This window comes from Mesocricetus auratus, unplaced genomic scaffold (assembly GCF_017639785.1).
Source record: "Mesocricetus auratus isolate SY011 unplaced genomic scaffold, BCM_Maur_2.0 Super-Scaffold_100009, whole genome shotgun sequence".
NCBI lineage: Eukaryota > Metazoa > Chordata > Mammalia > Rodentia > Cricetidae > Mesocricetus > Mesocricetus auratus.
The window spans coordinates 4515581-4531783 of NW_024429193.1; the positions used below are offsets into that span (position 1 = coordinate 4515581).

Consider the following 16203-nt stretch of genomic DNA (forward strand, 5'->3'; position numbering starts at 1 on the left):
CAGACATGTAAAATGCAAGCCTGTCCCTGCAAAGATCCCAGAAGCCCGTGTCCAGAAGTTCAGAGGTCTGCCTTCCAGACTGGAAACTGCAGACCCAGGTGACCAAGAACCCCAGGACTTCCCACCGCCCCATCACAAGACCTCCTGTGGCCTTGCATCCATGCAACCAGCCCACAGTGAGTCACCCCAAAGCATCCTTCTCGTCTCCCTTTCATTACCAACCAGGTGACCTCAGGCACATGGCGTGATCTGTCCTCGCTGAAGCCCCCTCATGAGGAAAAAAAATGACCAATGAACACAATACCATGCTGGGCGAAACTAAGAAATACCATGTGGAAGTCAGTAATGTGATTCCAAGATGCGTCACAGACATGATCCTGTTTGAAATTTCCGTGAATCTTGTGAATGCACAGAGGTGTGGAGCTCTTCGTGTGATTCCTGTGGCTTTCCTGCATCGCCCGACCTCACAAACCACAGTTCATTGCAAAAGCCTGAACAAGGTGTGCCTGTCGCATTCAACCAATAAGCAGCAGCCTCAACACGGCCCATCACACACCCATGAGCAGTCTTGCCATGACCTGTCACACACCATGGTCTTGCACACACAACTATGTAGTTTTTGTTTTGTTTTTGTTTTTTTGCTTCCTAAACCTCTAGAGATTTCCTGTGCACCAGAAATCTTTAAAACACACAGTAAATACTATGTTCACAGAGTCCATTGAGTGCTTTGAGAGTGACCCCAACCTGCTTGGGCTAGTTTGGACAACACAAAGACAGCAAGCCTCTGCAGATCTGCCAGAGCAGAGGGGCCCTGGCTCTTTCACTGACCGCTGGAAGACTTTCTGTTCCTTACACCGAGGTCTCCATCTTGCCTTGAGGTCTGTCTGGTTTTGCCGGGTTTGGGCTGACTGGGTACTTCCTTTCAGACCTTATGGTAGTTCGAATGAAGATGGACCCTCAGACGCATAGGGAGAGGCACTGTAGGACATGTGGCCTTGCTTGGAATAGGTGTGGATTTGTTGGAGGAAATGGTTTGCTGGGGATGGGCTTTGAGGTCTCAGAAGCCCAAGCCAGGCCCAGTGCCTCCCTGTCTCTTCCTGCTGCCTGCCGATGCAGATGCAGAACTCTCAGCCACTCTCCAGCACCATGTCTGCCCGCATGCCCCCACACTTCCTCCCATGACAACAATGGGCTAAACCTCTGAACTGTAAAGCCACCCCAGCGAAACGTTTTTCCTAGGAGTTCCCATGGTCACGGCGTCTCTTCACAATAGAAACTCTAGCTAAGACAGACCTCCACACAACCTTTTCCTTTTCAAAACGAATGCAAGAAAATATGTCAGCAAAAGCAACCGCAAAAAAAAAATCCTCTGGAATGAAGCTCAGAAAAGATCTTCTATTTTTCTTTGTTCTGGGGCTCTGACTATTCCTTAATTTATTCATTTATTTAGCAAAAAGAAAAAAATAATTCATCAAGGACTTGTAATTCTAGGTTACCGAGCATGTAACATCAAATACACCCATGACTGAGTCCTTCGTGAAGATTTAATTCTGGTATAGGACGAGGTGACATAATCTTCTAATAAAATATGGGAGCCCTAGATGCAGCCAAGTTGGTAGCGAGAGTGCATAACATGTGCAATGCCCTGGGTTTGATTCCTAGCACCATGATCACCAGCTAAGCTGGTGCAAGGCTACCATCCTAACGCTAGGAAGATATGGGGCAGTATCAAGAGTTCAGGCCATCCTCATCTACATAAGGAGTTGGGAGCAAGTCTGAAACACTTGAGACCTTGTCTTAGGAACAGCAAAAACAAATAAAAACCCCGCCTTGACAAGAGAGTGAATTGTGCGGTATTTTAATACAGTGGTGGGGGAGGGTATGGAGGGAGCTGCGGCTTGGGAGTATAGGTAGACTGGCTAGGGAGCCTCACCCCAAAGACAGCTGGTGTTCACTGACCACCTACTGGGTGTTACACTAGCACCTACCGGGTGTCGGGTGTCCTTCTGAGTCCATTACCCCTAAACCGTTGAGTATGACGCTCACAGATATAGGTGGCCGTATTGTCCTTGTGGTGGGGAGGAGAGAAGCTAGGCCTAGGGAGATGCACCGTAGACAACGGAGATGCGGGAGCTGGAAACCCAGCTCAGTCTGGCCTGGCATCATATCCCTGACCTACTGCCTGGCCCGTACGGAAATCCTGCTGAAAGGGGAGCCTGGAGAAATGGCCAGAAGCTCAGTCCAGCCAATGTCGATCTGTAAGCCTGTGAGCTCCGTGCCAGGCCCCAAATGCCAGGGCTGCACAGGGTAGCGAGCAACCCGCCGCCCCTGCTCTGAAGGGATAGCCTTTCCGGTGCGCCGCATACCGAGGCTTCTTACTACACAGTGCTGTGAAAGCAGCCATTAGGACCTGGCTGGGCAGAGGCCACCCACCTCTTCTTCACAAGGCTAGTCACCTCCCTGCCAGCGCAGACGGCCAGGGCAGCAGTGGGATCTGCAGGAAGTGCCCTGCCCAGGATTCGAAGTGGTGCCACAGCGCGTCGTGCTAGACGGGGTTACCAGGCCCACATGAGTACGGGGAAGCGTCACGAGGTCAGGACACCCTGCCAGTGCCATGCCACACTCTTATTCGGGGAGCACAGAACACACAGAGTCTTAAGAGAGTGTGTGCAGTGAGGCGAGCGGTCCCAGTGGCCAGGTAGACTTTCACTTAAAACAAAACACAAAAACACACACCGCTTATAAGTTTTTAACCTCCCTTAGGGTGTTTCAAATGATTTGTGAAGATCAATGTTCTGTCTGTTCAAAGAGTTTAGGGAGTTTCAAACCCTCTCCCGTTCAGGCTGGCCTGTCATACAGAACAAAGGAACATGAAATTTCTCGCAGAGATCAGAATTCACACAAAGGGAAACCAGGGATGTAAACTCAACAAAGATGTGCTTTTAACTTCCCTCCACCCACAAGGGGGAGAGATGCCCACTCCAAGCACGCCTAGCTACTTGGTGATATTGTCTTCCATTGATAAAATTGGTTTTAAGATTTTTATTTATAGAACCACCCACTCTCTAAAGAAATGGCCGAGAGCTTGGGCCCGATGTTCAAATTCAAGTTCTATCACTCAGAAGCCGTGAGGCCCAGGAAAATTAGCTAGGCTCTCTAAACATCAGTTTTCTCGTGTGCAGAGCCGTGGTGGCCTGGGTTCACCTCCAGCTTGACCAGGCATACCACCTTGACTATGTGTGTATGAGAGACTGTTTTTAGAAAGATGTTTAACTGAGTATGGAAAACCCATCCAGACAGTGGGGGAGGTGGTAACACCATTCCACAGATTGAAGTCCTACACTGAATTAAAAAAAAAAATAAAGAAAACAGAGAAAGCTGTTGGAGTACCAAGACTCTCTCTCTCCTCTCTTTGATAATCGGCCCACACGTGATTAAGAAACCTCGCATACAAAGTTAAAAGAAGAAGCCTTACGTCCCCATAGCTGCACTGAGAGCCACTTTCGCCACCATGCCACCTTTGCCTGATGGATGGCGCCCTCAATCCATGAGGCACAACCAGCCCTTTCTCCCTAACAACGCTGCTCCTATCAGGTCTGCTGTTACAGTAACGAGAAGAGCAGGTGGGCTGGAGAGACGGCTCAGAGGTTAAGAGCACTGGCTGCTCTTCCCGAAGTCCTGAGTTCAGTTCCCAGCAACCACAAGGTGGCTCACAGACATCTATGATAGGATCTGGTGCCCTCTTCTGGCCTGCAGGTGTGTATATATATATATATGCAGAACACTATGTATGTAATACTAAATCTTGGACAGAGAGAGAGACAGACAGAGAGAGAGAGAGAGAGAGAGAGAGAGAGAGAGAGAGAGAGAGAGAGAGAGAGAGAGAGAATGACAGAAACAGCTGGCTACTTGGACAGTCAACCCAAGTTTCTCTGCAATGTTGGGGCAACCAACTTTGGCTATAGACCTAGAGTATCTGGCAGACTGTTTTCAGAAGCAAGAAAACTTGGAAGATGGACCTGCCCTGTCTTGGCAAGGTTACACGGTCACTTTTCCTTGTGTCCTGCTTGTCCAGATTTGACAGTATGTTTACTGTCAGCATTTGAGGCAAGGGCTTCCTTGACCATGTCCCCTGGCCGCCCTGACCATGTCCCCTGGCTTCCCTGACCATGTTCTGTAGTTGGTACCACTAACTCCCTCATACCTGATGAAATGTTGAGGTGAACTGAAGGTGGTGTTGTGTGGGGGGTTGGTTGTTGGGGAAATCCTGTGTATATGTCAATAAAGCACTGTCTGGCCTATAGGGAATCAAGATAGGTGGGACTAGGAGTCCAGGAGGACTCTGGGAAGGAGAAACACAAGAGATGACATGTAACGCCATGGGGTAGGAAGCCCGGAACTATTCTCCAGTAAGAGAAATACTTAGATTAACAATTATGGGGTAATTACTTAAGTCAGAGCTAGCCAGTAAGAAACAAGCAAGGCCAACAGCTTCATAATTAATACAGCCTCCTGTGTGTTTATTTGGGACTGAAGCGGCTCTAGAACCAGGCTGGCGGGAAAGCTTCTCTCAAAGAAAAAGCTTCTCTTAACAGGTGGTCACTGTTGAGGACACTGTCAAGGATTCAGCACATACTCTAACCACTTCCCTTATTCATATTTCTTGGCTCATGCCTTGAGTCTGGCACCTTAGACCACTTGCCATCCTGACACCTATTCATATTTCCTGGGCTGATTATTTTTTCTTTTAAAATTCAGGGGCTAAGTGGGACCTTGGATATTTGCCTAATGGCTCAAGGGAAGCCCTGACGGGATTGGTCGCCAAGCATTTCTGGATAGGGGATATTTGCCACTGAAAGAAACCTGATGGGTTTGCTTTTCCTTCAAGAGAGATTTTGCACTGATCATTGGTTCCATAAACACTTAGGCCATTGCCCATTCTATGCAATGGCAGCAATAAATTCATCTTAACTTAGGACATTCTTAAACACGAAATATTGACAAACACAAAACAATGCTTTGAGAGCAACCAGGATAAAGTCTTGAATAAATAGACAGTGTTGAACTAAAAGGATAAATTAACTAATAAAAGCATGGTTAGAATCTTTCAAAGGTAGGCCGAGGTGTTTGCAGTTCTGGTAGAAAAGCTGTCTTATCCTTTGCCCAGGAGGGAATGTGTGCTGAATGAAAAGACACCACTTATCCCTTATGGCAGCTCCACTTTAAATAGAACTATTTGTTTCCAGCTAAATGCCAAAAGGTTCAGCCAACCCACTCATAGCCCTTTCCATGACAGCACAGATTCGTGGTGTAAACACCTTTATTAGCATTTCAGCTGCTGTTTCTCTGCCTTTTCTTTCAATCAGTTTTTCAGATTGGTGTCAACCACCCAAAGTTCTGATAGAAGTTATCTGTATGGGTTTCCTTTTGAGCAAAAGACATGACTCCTAACTTGGAAATACTCCCCCTTGGAGAAGCACTCAAGGTGCCCCTGGCCAGGAAGATTGTACTAATACCCTCACATAGGAACACAGTTTTGACAGATGGTAAAAAGATCCAATAAACCACACACACACACAAATCCATTTGCAACTCTGTGAGGCTCTGGATGGCATTGTCTTATTTGAAGTCCAAATGGCTAATTTTTCCAGGATGCAGGTAGCCCGAGGGCATTGTTAGCTACATAAAACCTAATTGGACCAATTAGAATAGAAGACTATTTTGCCTGGAGTGTTTAATCACACCAGTCACCTAACGATTTTTCCCATTGTTGTTCAGTGTAGTCAGGGATGTTTACAGGAACATGAATCTATGCGTATAGCTAGAATATTACCCAAGACAAGGAGATAAATGTTGAATTTTAAAAGAGCAGTGTGTGTGTGTGTGTGAGTGTAGGTGAATGTGTGTTCATGTACATTTGTGTGTGTATATATAGTTATGCATGCGAGTGTGCATGTGTGTGCAAACATGTGTACATGTATGTGTAGGTGAATGTGTGTGTGCATCTTTATTTGTGTGTGTATACAGTTATGTGTGTGAATGTGCATGCATGTGTACATGTGTGTGCATGTGTGTGTGAGTGTAGGTGAATGTGTGCATGTATATTTGTGAGTGTATATTTATGTATGTGAGTGTACATGTGTGTGCATACATGTGTGCATGTGTGTAGGTGAATGTGTGTGTGCATGCCATGTATGCATGAGTGTAGGTGAATGTGCATATGCATGTGCATCTTTATTTGCATGTGTATACAGTTATGTGTGTGAGTGTGTTCACATGTCTACATGTATGTGTGTGTGGGTGAGTGTGTGTTTGCATGTGTGTGTAGGTGAATGTGTGTGTGTGCACGCATGCATGCAGGCATGTATGTACCTCACGTTTTAACATCCCTGCAAGGAAACAAGGGCATGTGTACTCAGAGGAAAGGACAGCGTTCAGAAAGCAAGCAGAACAAGACATAAGGAAGATGGTTCTACTTTTTCTGTGAAGACGAAGGGGGTTTATAATGAGGAGTTTCTTGCTCACTTTCATTTTCCAGAGATACAAATACCTGTAGTTCCTCACGACTATCCTAGTGAGTTCCCAGGCGATAGAATAGTTTGGTATACACTGTACTTAAGTAGACTACTTGCTAGGGAGAGTCTGGTTTGATGCTCTGACAGCCCTTGGCTCAAGCCCTGGATCAGCATCTTGCCCTGGTGCCAGGCATCTGAACATGTGAGCTGACTTTTCTAGTGTGAAGACAAGGCTGTGCTTTTCCAGGTGCCTTGGGGGCTTGTGCAAAAAAAGAAATGTTACAAGCCAAGCAGCGAAGAGTGTTTGCCATCCACAGAGCCCTTGATAAGTATAGGCATTTGCCATTGCTATTATTATGTCACTGTGGTTGAACTTGTGTGTTCTGTGTCTTTTATTCCATTGTTTCAATTTCATTATAGCAGCCTCACCAAGGATAACAGTATACATTTACTGCAATGCACCAAACCATAGTCCCAAAGCTACAGCTTTCAACCAAGGAAGAAGGTACTAAAAAAGAAGGGTTACTTTTGGTGGCCTTTTTTTCCTTTGGGTGTCACACAGTCAGAAGTAATTATGGCTCAGTTCGTTTTCAGACTTCATTGTTCCCAATGCCTAAGGCTCAGCTGAACCTTGCAGGGACAGTCGCCCATAGGGGCTGAGGCAGACCTGGAGTCACCTCACCAACGATTCCCTCTAACCACTTGTCCTGTGACACAAGTCTCCCTTTCCTACCGGCCAAGTGGTCGTGAGAAGGACCTGCCCGACACTCTTCTGGAAGCCACATGTGTCTTCTAGATGAGGGTCTCCTCCTTCCTTTTCATCAAACCGTAAAAGAGATCTATGCCCTTCCCTGTTCTTATTCAAACGTCAGCGGCCTCTAGTAGTCTAAGAAATCTCAAAAGAACAGTTTCAAAACCAGCCCTACCTGTCTGGAGCGGTGACTGTGATAATGTCCATTAGCCCACGTGATGGGGCTGTAGACTCTGCAGTGCTCGCGCCTGAAGGAGTGGAGCCCTCCCTGGGATGGGCTCCATCTTCAGATACTCATCTGCTACCCACAGCTCCCTGGCCTTACACACAGCTCGATTTATTTATCAGTGGGTAGCAATTTTTGCACAGTGTACTTGTTGTTGGCATGGTTGTCACATTTACTTCAGCCAACAGCAACAGCTCTGCACGTGCAGGCTACAGAATTCATGTGAATTGTTTAGTCCAAAGAGGAAAAGACTGTTCAGTCCTCAGATACATTATATCATGTTACAAAAAAAAAGTTTTAAAACTATCTTGTTCTCTTTTTGTAAGAGAAAAAAAATTACATTGTGCTCACAAAATAGACACAGGATTTCCTAGTCATACAGCTACAGGTATACCTATATAGATGATACCCTTTCAGCATAAGAAGGCTGCCTGGTTTTCATACTGACTGAAACACTATGAGCTGCGTGTGGCAATTAATGCCTGTCACTCAGACACTTGCAAAACGGAGACGGAAGGATCCAGATTCAAAGTCACCCTGGTCTACATTGCCAGACAGAGGCTACCTGAGATCCTGCCTCAAAACACAAAAGAAACGGAGAGAAACAGAAACAGACAGAAGAACACTCAGAAGCCGGCGCTCGCCTTACCTGCCATGGGCTCGGAGTCGCAGGCGTTTGCTTTGTGGGTGCTGCATCACCGGAAGGGCCTTGGTTTCTTACGGCCTTACCCTACGAGCATCTGTGAAACCCTTGCGGAAGCTGTAACGTGCATGGGTGTGAACAACTAGCTCCACCAACTGGGGTCAAGTTTCTTCTTTTGTGTGGCCTGGGTGTGCTTGGCATCCATCTGTCTGACACCCTAGAATGGAGGCCAAGGCCAGTGTGTATGGCAGCTCCTGGGGAAGGTTAGGTTCCCAGGCATGAGCTGCACGTGCCGCTGAACACCCAGGGCACCCTGGAGATAGGCTTTTATTCAAGGGAAACCAGATAGCCACTTTGGTGATCAAGTATTCATTCCCTATTACCATCTTGTTGCCCAGACTACTGCAGAGAATGCATTGCTTAAAGGCAGCTAGAGTCCTAAGGAGGCTACAGACACAGAAATCGAACTTTGAAAATGAGTCAACAGTCTACTGATCAGAGTTTACTACTTAAAGTTGATTGAGATGAAGCTGCGTCATGCTTTGAGACTGTCATCTTTTCCTTTAATTATTCCCTCCCTCTAAGGAGGTGAGGCTACAGATGTAGTTATTCACTTAAGTGTGAGCAGGCAATAAACAAAACTCCGACTCCTCTAACAGAACAGTTTCAAAGCACTTGCTTTTATTTAACACACTTCCATTTTGACTGTAAACTACTGAAGAATCCCAGTGAGAGTCCAACCACACGGAACTGGATCTCCTCTGTGTAACTGAGTTCAACGGCACACTAATAATACAGGCAATTCTACACCAGGGCAGACTCACAGCAGCACCGGGACTATAGACTACAGCGTGGGTTACTGAAGGGTACGGAAGAGGAGGCAGGCATCCCAAGAGGTCTTCACAGAATTGGCTGACCTGGACAGACACTAAATTCAAGCGATTTTTACTGAGTGTTCCCTAAACCCCGGAACCGAAAGACTTGAAATGATACCCGCACCAAAGTTCCCCTACACGAGTCTTGTTATTTCCCCTACTTTGCATAGGTGGAGGCGAGGCAAACTCTCAGCATCAGGACTCTCAAGGAGGAGTTTAAAAGTGAGTTAGCTATGGGAAGGCCCCAAGGTGGTTAAAAAAAAAAACAGTCGGGCTTGAGGGGAAGGGGAAGCACATGCAGTAAAGAGTAGGAAATGCATTGGAGAGGAGGCAGGGCAGGCTCAGGTGAAGACAGTAGGGCATTTGCATCGTGTCCCAAGTGAACCCGGAATTCGCTGGGAGGTTTAAGCAGGCAGATGTCTTAACCTGCTTTGCATCTTGAAAAGAGCTCTATGGAAAGTATGGGAAGAACGCATCACTCGGGGAAAGGGGTGAAAGCGGAGAGACCAATTAGGAGGAGGACTGCAGAAGTCCTAAGGAGAAAAAAGGTTTCCCTAAAAGAAGAGTGGTGGTGGGCGGGCCTGGTGGTGTTTGCAAAGGAGCCTCGACTGCAAGGAGAGACCATGGGGACTGCAGAGGACACACCAGGGATTTTGGTGGATGGCAAAGGAGCCTCAACTGCAAGGAGAGACGGTGGGGACTGCAGGGTACACACCAGGGATTTTGGCGGATGGCACTGGCTGACATTGATGGCGGGTGACCAAAGCCAGGGAAGGGACTGGGGAGCTCATGGCATGAAGAGCTCTGCTGTGGGCCTGGGGAGGGCGTGGTGGTTCTGGTGTGGACTCAGGGAAGGCCCGGTTCTGGGCTCCGAGGGCAACTGCTCTGGGAACAGTGAGGATCAAATGAACGCAGGGAAGACGGCAGATATGCAGTGTGTGCAGTGCCCAGCAGATGTGGTCAGTAAGAGAGATCAGGACTGGGAAGAAAGCCACATCTTAAAGAGGCTGAAGGAGGAACTGGGGGAGAGAGCAGGATCAGGGAACACTGTGGACCTTGCATTCCTGAGGACCAGGCAAGTGTGTGTGCAGGCTTCCGGGATGCGGTGTTAGATGAGCCACACCCAGCTGGGAAGGTCCATCCCGGGGGATGCTGTTTCCCTGTGAGCCGAGAGGATGCAGACTGGAGTAGAAGGCTGCATGTAAGCGCCCCACAGACAGGAGCACTAGCACAGCCCTGTGGGGTTATCATCACACAACACTGCTGAGCGTGTGCTGCACTTGTGTAGACCCACTGTGCTGAGCGTGTGCTGTATTTGTGTAGACCTACTGTGCTGAGCGTGTGCTGCATTTGAGTAGACCTACTGTACTGAGCATGTGCTGCATTTGTGTAGACCTACTGTGCTGAGGGTGTACTGCACTTGTGTAGACCTACTGTGCTGAGCGTGTGCTGCATTTGTGTAGACCTACTGTGCTGAGCGTGTGCTGCATTTGTGTAGACCTACTGTGCTGAGCGTGTGCTGCATTTGTGTACGTCCCCTGAGGCATCACTGTCATTAGCTTCTTTAAAGTAAAGATCGCCGTCTTGGCTGCATCTAGACTTGGTACTCCTTTTGGTTATATCCACCCACTAAAACAAGATGACAGAAAGACTGATGTCTCCTCTTGTTGTGAAGATGGGTAAACTGAGGCTCAGAGAGAGGGTGTAGCCAACCATAACTTATGGGGAAGGGGCCAGACTAGATCTAGCTTACTCAGACAGTTCTGAGCTCAACAGAAACAATATACAAATAAACTCAGGTTGCGTAGACAGCTCATTGACGTTTCTTTGGATCTCTGCTGAGCATCTGAATTCTGTTTTATATGATATTTTATCAGCCTAGCTCCCCCCATGTAAAGAAGTGTCTCATTCATCTTCCAGTGTCGGGACACACTCCAATCCAGGCCTGTCTTTGGAGGAAATGGGCAGAAGTACCCAGTACTCAGCCACTGACAAATACGGTAAGTAACAGACATCAAGGAAATCGCTCCTAAAGAGGGGGCTGTCACTCGTTTTGGTAGCAGGGGAAATTTTCTTTTTTGTATTTTGCAATTACCAGAAATGATAGGCAATCAAAATATATATATATATATTCTGAAGATTCTGAAACTGAAGCCTTTATAACGCTTCGTTTATCTTCAAACTTAATAAAGTGTACCAGATTCTGCATGAGTATAAGTGTACAAGAGAGTGTGTGTGTGTGAGCGTGAGTGTGCATGTCTGGGTGAGTGTGCGTGAGAGTTTCAGTGTGAACACATTGGGTTACGTGAGTTCAAGGGTATGAGTATGTATGAGTCAGAGTGCCAAGAATATATATGAACATATGTCTGTATTGGAGTGTACACAGGTTCCAGAGATTGTAGGCGTGTGTGAATTTGTGTGTAATGAAGACTTAAGAAGATGCAAGGTTTTGTGTAAATAATCTTTGGCTCCCCTGGCATTATAAACCCTTTGCCATCATTGCCCTGGACCCACTCCCTCTGAGCCCACATCACTGTGTGCAGGAATTAGTTCCCACGGTTGCATTCCCTGGGAGAGTTCTTCCGTAGGAGCTTAGCAACCCAGGGTTCAAAGCAATCCACCCATTCCCTCAAACAGCTGGCTCAGCAACACAGGAGAGCTGCCTGGGTCTACCTCACAGGACTGCTCCATGATGAATTAATACAGTTCTTTGGAATAACTAATAAAGTTAGACGCTGGCCTCTGGAAGCCAAGGGAAATACAGAAGCCTTTCCCATAAGCTACATTGGGGTGTTTGGATAGGTTGATAATTCCTATAGATAAGTATGCTATATTGTTTCCTACTAGAAATATCATATCATCCGACTTTAACTGCTGTCAGCTGGGACAAGGGTCATGGTATCTCTTCCAGCATTAAGTCTGAGAGGCTCTATACTAGTATAAATGTTAGTTCAATGACCTATTTCTTCATGACCACTTCCTTTGGTTGCATGAAGGACTGACCACATTGGTTAAACACGACAGATTTGACGCTAGACCTGTGTTTCAGGATGAACGAACAGGCTGACACTAGTGGCCTGAGACCCTACCTTACAGGATCTAGGCACTTCAGAGAACTGCTATCCAAGGCACTAGGAAGCCTGGAAGAAACAGAGGGAAATTTCTCTGCTTAGGTGCAATGCAGCGAGCTCTGGCTGTCCTCAGAACCTTAGAGGCAAGGGTGCTCTTCTTGTGTGTGCTAGCATGTAGGTGGGCTCCTGTCAGCAGCTGTTGGAGTACCTGGCAAGTCCAGCGTTGGATCCCTCAGAGGGCAAATGTCTCCAGGTGTCACAGCATCGCATCTTTCAAGAGATGCCAGTGTCTTCTCTTAAGACTTCTCAGCAACACTCAGGGCAGTCCTCTTCTTATACTCTTCAACCCCTCTTCCATGCTGGCTCCCTAAGCCAGAATGAGTGGGTCCAGCTATTTTTTTAAACACCAGTAGGCAGAGGTAGAATATGGAGGTAAAACTGAGTGTACAGATGTTCAGCCTTAATGTTAGACTTTCGCCCTTAGGTAACAAGACACAGAGCTGTGGTTCTGTCTCTTCCTGCACTCTGCTGTCAAATTCTGGTTGTTGCACGGCCACAGGACATCAGCAGCCCCGGGGGCTGCTGAATTTGTCACTCACTCCTGAAGCATAGCCCGCCCACCCTGTGGGACCCACATTTTCTGTCATGTTTTCACTGGGGTCAGCGGGGTGAGAGGTGCTGCCCTAGCCAAAGCTGGTGGCGCAATCGCGTGTGGAACGCTAGAAGATGAGAAAGTCGCAGCGCACTGACAGTTGAATAACGCTCTCTCTGTGCCCAGAAAGAAGCTGCATTTCAGCTGGACAAAAGCAATGTTTTCAAGCTGGGATGATGATTCTGCTTTACTGGCCAACAGTTAAGATTTGGTGATGTGAGTTGGCTTTCTCTCATCTAACATACCTCCCCTCCCAACACACATGTGCTCTCACACATGCTCACATGCACACACACACATGCACACAGGCATGGACACACACACAGGCACACATGCATGGACGCACACAACACATGCACACACATTGGCCCTCAGCTCTGACCTGGGTCAATCCTGATGCTTAGAAGTGCCAATGTCAGCGGCATTTTCCCACAGAAGAGTTTGTTAGGGCATGCCTTCTTAAAGATTTTTGACAGAGACCTTTCCTTTGAAAGCAAATGTGCCCAAACTCCTGCATATGGCTACATGGCTTAAAAGTGATGTGTTGTCCCTGATAACTGGGTTTTGACAGGGGAAAACCATTAGCAGTTATTGGTAAACCACCCATTTTTGCAGAAGTAGTGGATGGTCCTGTGCCAGTGTGGAAAGGAAGCAGCCACCTGCATTGACCCAGTAAGCTCTTTTGTCCAGTGCTGTATCCTAAAGCCAGTGGATCCAGTGACTCTAGAGCCAGTGTATCCAGTGGTGTGCCCTAGAAACAGTGTATCCAGTGCTGTGCCCTAGAAGCAGTGTATCCAGTGCTGTGCCCTAGAAGCAGTGTATCCAGTGCTGTGCTCAAGAGCCAGTGTATCCAGTGCTGTACTCTAGAGACAGTGGATCCAGTGGTGTGCCCTAGAAACAGTGTATCCAGTGCTGTGCCCTAGAAGCAGTGTATCCAGTGCTGTGCTCAAGAGCCAGTGTATCCAGTGCTGTATTTTAGAGCCAGTGTATCCAGTGCTGTACTCTAGAGACAGTATATCCAGTGCTGTGCTCCAGAGCCAGTGGATCCAGTGCTGTACTCTAGAGACAGTGGATCCATTGCTGTGCTCTAGAGACAGTGTATCCAGGGCTGTGCCCTAGAGGCAGTGTATCCAGTGCTGTGCTCCATAACCAGTGTATCCAGTGCTGTGCTCTAGAGAAAGTGGATCCACTCTAGAGCCAGTGGATCCATTCTTGGAGATGCCCAGGGCTGCTGCTCCAAAGGGCATCGAATGCCTCTGGTCTTCAGACCCGACCATTTGATGAGCACTTAAAATGTGAACATCTAGGGAGACAAGCAAGCATTGTTTCCAGGCTCCTCTTCTTTCCCCATCATCCTTCCCTTTCAGGCCATCCTTTGTGTCATACCCTGGTGATGACCACCAGTCGTCAGACATAGACAGCAGCCATGCAATAGGAACTAACCATTCTCCCATTTACAGATGAGACTGCTGATCCTTAGAAAGGCTTAAGCTGACAAATATCCCCACAACAGCAACCACAGAACTGTTACTTAAAACACGCTTGCCTGGCACAAAAAAAAAAACATAACCCTGCGCTCTCCACTATCGTGAGAGGTGTCCTTCCAGAAGCATGGGCTTCTCTCCTGTAAACCCAAACGCTAACTACAGACCAGTGTTCAAAGCAGACGCTGTCACAGATCTGGTGCCAGCACCATGTTTCCATTTTAAATCTTGGCGGCACCGGGGACTCTGGTCCAGTCTTCAGTCCCAGGGTCCCAAAGGACTCTCTGGCGGCTACGGGTGTCACTGGCTTCAACTGGTGAATGCAAGCAGGGGGAGGTGCCAGGAGGTCAACAAGTAACGTCCGAACTTCTTTTCCTGATGCAGGCTACGTGTCTGACCCCATGAGCCCAATGCACTTTCACTCCCGCCAGAACAGTGGCAGCTTTGAGGACAGCAGCTGACAGGCCCGGCATACACCTAAGGAGAGCCCTCTCACAGACTGACAGCAGGGATTCCGTCCACGGCAGCCTCACTTCCAACTACAATGCTCTGCCCTCTGAGGCATCTTCGGATTCCCTTGTTTCTTCTGCCTCCACTCAACTCCTTTCTAGAGGGTGGGCTTTGAATTGCACAGAGCACGGATTACCAAAGATCAATGCTGAAATGTACATGGTGAATTGTCCTTAGCTTGATATATAAAGTGCCTCAGTTACCTGGAGGATGAGGTTTAAGTCAACGTAGACGTCTGGGTTGGTTTTGACCCTTATGCAGGCTCGTGTCTGAGCATCTCTGGTTGGGTTTCTAGCAATGTTGCTTATTTCCTTATCTCTTGATACTTCTGGTGTTCATTCTGTGATTAAAGGCTCTTTGGTGTCCCAGAACGTTGGTTCAGAAGTGTGTTTTGTTCGAACAGGGCTTGCCCTGAATGTATCTCCTTTCAGAAGGGCTGGCAGAGAGCACAGAAACGTAAAGCATGTGGTTGTCCAGCTTCCTTCCCGGGTCCTGCCAACTGTCTTGGATCTATCTGAACAACCCATTTAGTGATAGGTACTAGTAAGATGTCATTAATGGCATCAGTTATGAAGTCAACACGTGGATGCCAGGCTAGAATTTCACACAGGCGTGAAGTGAAACATCTCACGCAGATGTGGTGAGAGACTTGGGCTGGCGAGACAGCTCAGCAGGTAGATGCAATTTTGTTAAACCTGATCCCCAGGAGCCAATCGTCAGAAGAGAGAACCAATCCCTGTGTGCTGTGCCTTGACCTCCACACTCAAGCTATGGCACGTGTAGACACACATTCACACACTCAATAAATAGATTAAATGAAGGTTTAAGGATAAAACAAACAGGAGATCTGCCCTCCATGCTAGTGCTTCAAGCCTGGTTGACAGAAATGGCCCCATCGGAGAAGGGTGCTCTGCCACTGAGAAAGAGAGACTGGGACACGTGGCTCAGGAAGTGCTGACATTCCAACAGTAGTCACTGCTTTTGGGCACGGCGAGAGAAAACGGAATTGGCCAGAAAAAATTGGCATACTCTAAATCAAGGTGTTTACGGCTTCATACTGTTTCTGGACAGTGTGATCCTCTGTTGGGTGTGGTCCCGGGCACTGTCATATGCATACAGTTTGCTGTAAGGCCAGAACACCCCCTGGGATAGTCAATTTGACCGAACCACAGGACATGCAGATACCCAGATAAACAGTAGCCCTAGGCTCCTCTGTGGAGGTGATCCAGAAAGATCATCTGGAGCACACTACAAGGTGGCTTTCCCCAAATGTGAGCTAGCACAAGGCAGTGTGCTAGGACCTGAGTAGAACAGACAGTGAGGGAGGGAACCTTCAGCCCTGGTGCCCAGGGTCCTAGACTCACACTGGAATCTGCGCCCTGGGCTCTCAAGCTCTCGGGCCTTTGATCTGCATTACCAGCAATCCCCTACCAGCAAGTCAACACAGCTTGGGGCTTTTCAAATTCTGCCATTATG

The 16203-nt window shown here is 47.7% G+C and overlaps 1 protein-coding gene across 1 annotated transcript in view; it reads left to right on the top strand.

Annotated features, from left to right (window-relative positions):
• Positions 1–15098, top strand: part of Tnni3k (TNNI3 interacting kinase) — a 266104-nt gene extending 251006 nt beyond the window's left edge. The window contains exons 24-25 of the mRNA XM_040751553.1: positions 10931–11010; positions 14602–15098. Coding sequence (XP_040607487.1) covers positions 10931–11010; positions 14602–14678 — 157 coding nt within the window. The 3' untranslated portion in view covers positions 14679–15098. The remainder of the gene's footprint in view (positions 1–10930; positions 11011–14601) is intronic.
• The last annotated feature ends 1105 nt before the right edge of the window (positions 15099–16203 follow it).